General features: G+C 66.7%; 1 protein-coding gene across 1 annotated transcript; it reads right to left on the reverse strand.

The window, feature by feature from the left end:
* Positions 1-372: 372 nt before the first annotated feature.
* Positions 373-1,041, reverse strand: BHLHA9 (basic helix-loop-helix family member a9; the record flags this gene model as incomplete). The annotated part of the gene is made up of 1 exon (XM_080678373.1): positions 373-1,041. One exon carries the CDS (start codon positions 1,039-1,041, stop codon positions 373-375), a length of 669 nt encoding a protein of 222 aa, XP_080534499.1.
* Positions 1,042-1,302: the final 261 nt, after the last annotated feature.

A 1,302-nucleotide genomic window follows, 5' to 3' on the forward strand; every position in this document is an offset into this window, starting at 1 on the left:
GGCATCAGCACAGGCAGGGGCAGGGGACCCCACACTGTGCCATCAGACCACACCAGTGCGACCCACACTCCCACATACAAGTCCCCTGTCCAAAAGCACCCATTCTCCTAAAACGCAGCGGGAGACAACAGGAGTCAGAGGCACAGGAACACAAAGTCACTTTCCAGCAAGAGTTCATCAAGTCCAAACGTGAGCAAGAGCCGGCAGGGTGCGCAGCCCCAGGCTCAGTTCCTTCCCACTGGCCAAGCCTCCTTTCCCCTCAGGCCTCAGCGCAGTCTCGGGGTTTGGGTTTTGTTTTTTTGCAGTCTCCTCTTTCGTAGTCATCCCGACATTGGCTCCTCCCTCCACCAGTCCCTGTGCTGTGAGGGCAGGTCAGGGGTGCTGGTAGCGCAGCCCGGAGCCCGCCCGCGGGTGGCCCGGCGGCCAGGCAAAGGGCGCCCGGGGACACCAGCGCCAGCTTCCCGCGGAAGCCTGAGCCAAGCCCTGCGCCTCGGTCACTGGGCGCCCCAGGGGCGTGAGCGGGGAGCACGAGGCACAGCGCGGTGCGAAGAGCCCTGCGGGCGTGGGCGCCGGCCTCTGCGGACTGGAGCCCGCGTCCCCGGCGGACCCCGCGCGCTCAGCCTGGCGGCGGCACTCCAGGTGCCCGCAGGGCCAGCGGGGCGCGGGGCTGGCGCGCAGGACCAGGGAGAGCGCCGTGATGCGGTGGATGGCCCTGCGCAGCGTGGCGATCTTGGAGAGCCTCTTGCCGCCCAGGTCGTGCCGCAGCGCCCTGCGCAGCGCGTTGAAAGCCTCATTGTAATCCAGGATGCGCTTGCGCTCCCGCACGTTGGCCGCCACGCGCCGCGCCTTGGACCGCACCGGCCGGGCGCGCCTTTTACTACTCGGCACCTCCTCTGCCTCGCCCAGGCCGCGGGGGGCGCCATTCTCCCTCAGCACCCCAAAATCCTTCCCGGCCTCTAGGCAAGAGCCCCCCAAGTCCTTGACAGAGCCATCGGCCCCCTTTAGGCCCCTGAGGCCTGGTCCTGGCGCGCCTCGGTGCATGGCCTTCTCCAGGCCTTGCTGCTCCTGCTCCGGCTCCGGCTCACAAGGTTGGCAGTCCCACTCTGAGCCTTGGCTCCGGCAGACTGGACACTCCCAGGATGGGGGCTCGTTAGCTGGGCTTTATGGCACCACGTGGCTCTCCGCCCTCCCCATCCATCCATCTCCCTCCTCCTGCTTTATTACCTGCCTCCAGGTAGGTTGGTGAGGGTGGGACCAAGAGGAAGGAAGCAAGGAAGCTTGCAGATTCTTGTATGAGGGGAC

Source organism: Plecotus auritus (assembly GCF_963455305.1).
Source record: "Plecotus auritus genome assembly, chromosome: 7".
NCBI classification, from domain to species: Eukaryota; Metazoa; Chordata; class Mammalia; order Chiroptera; family Vespertilionidae; genus Plecotus; species Plecotus auritus.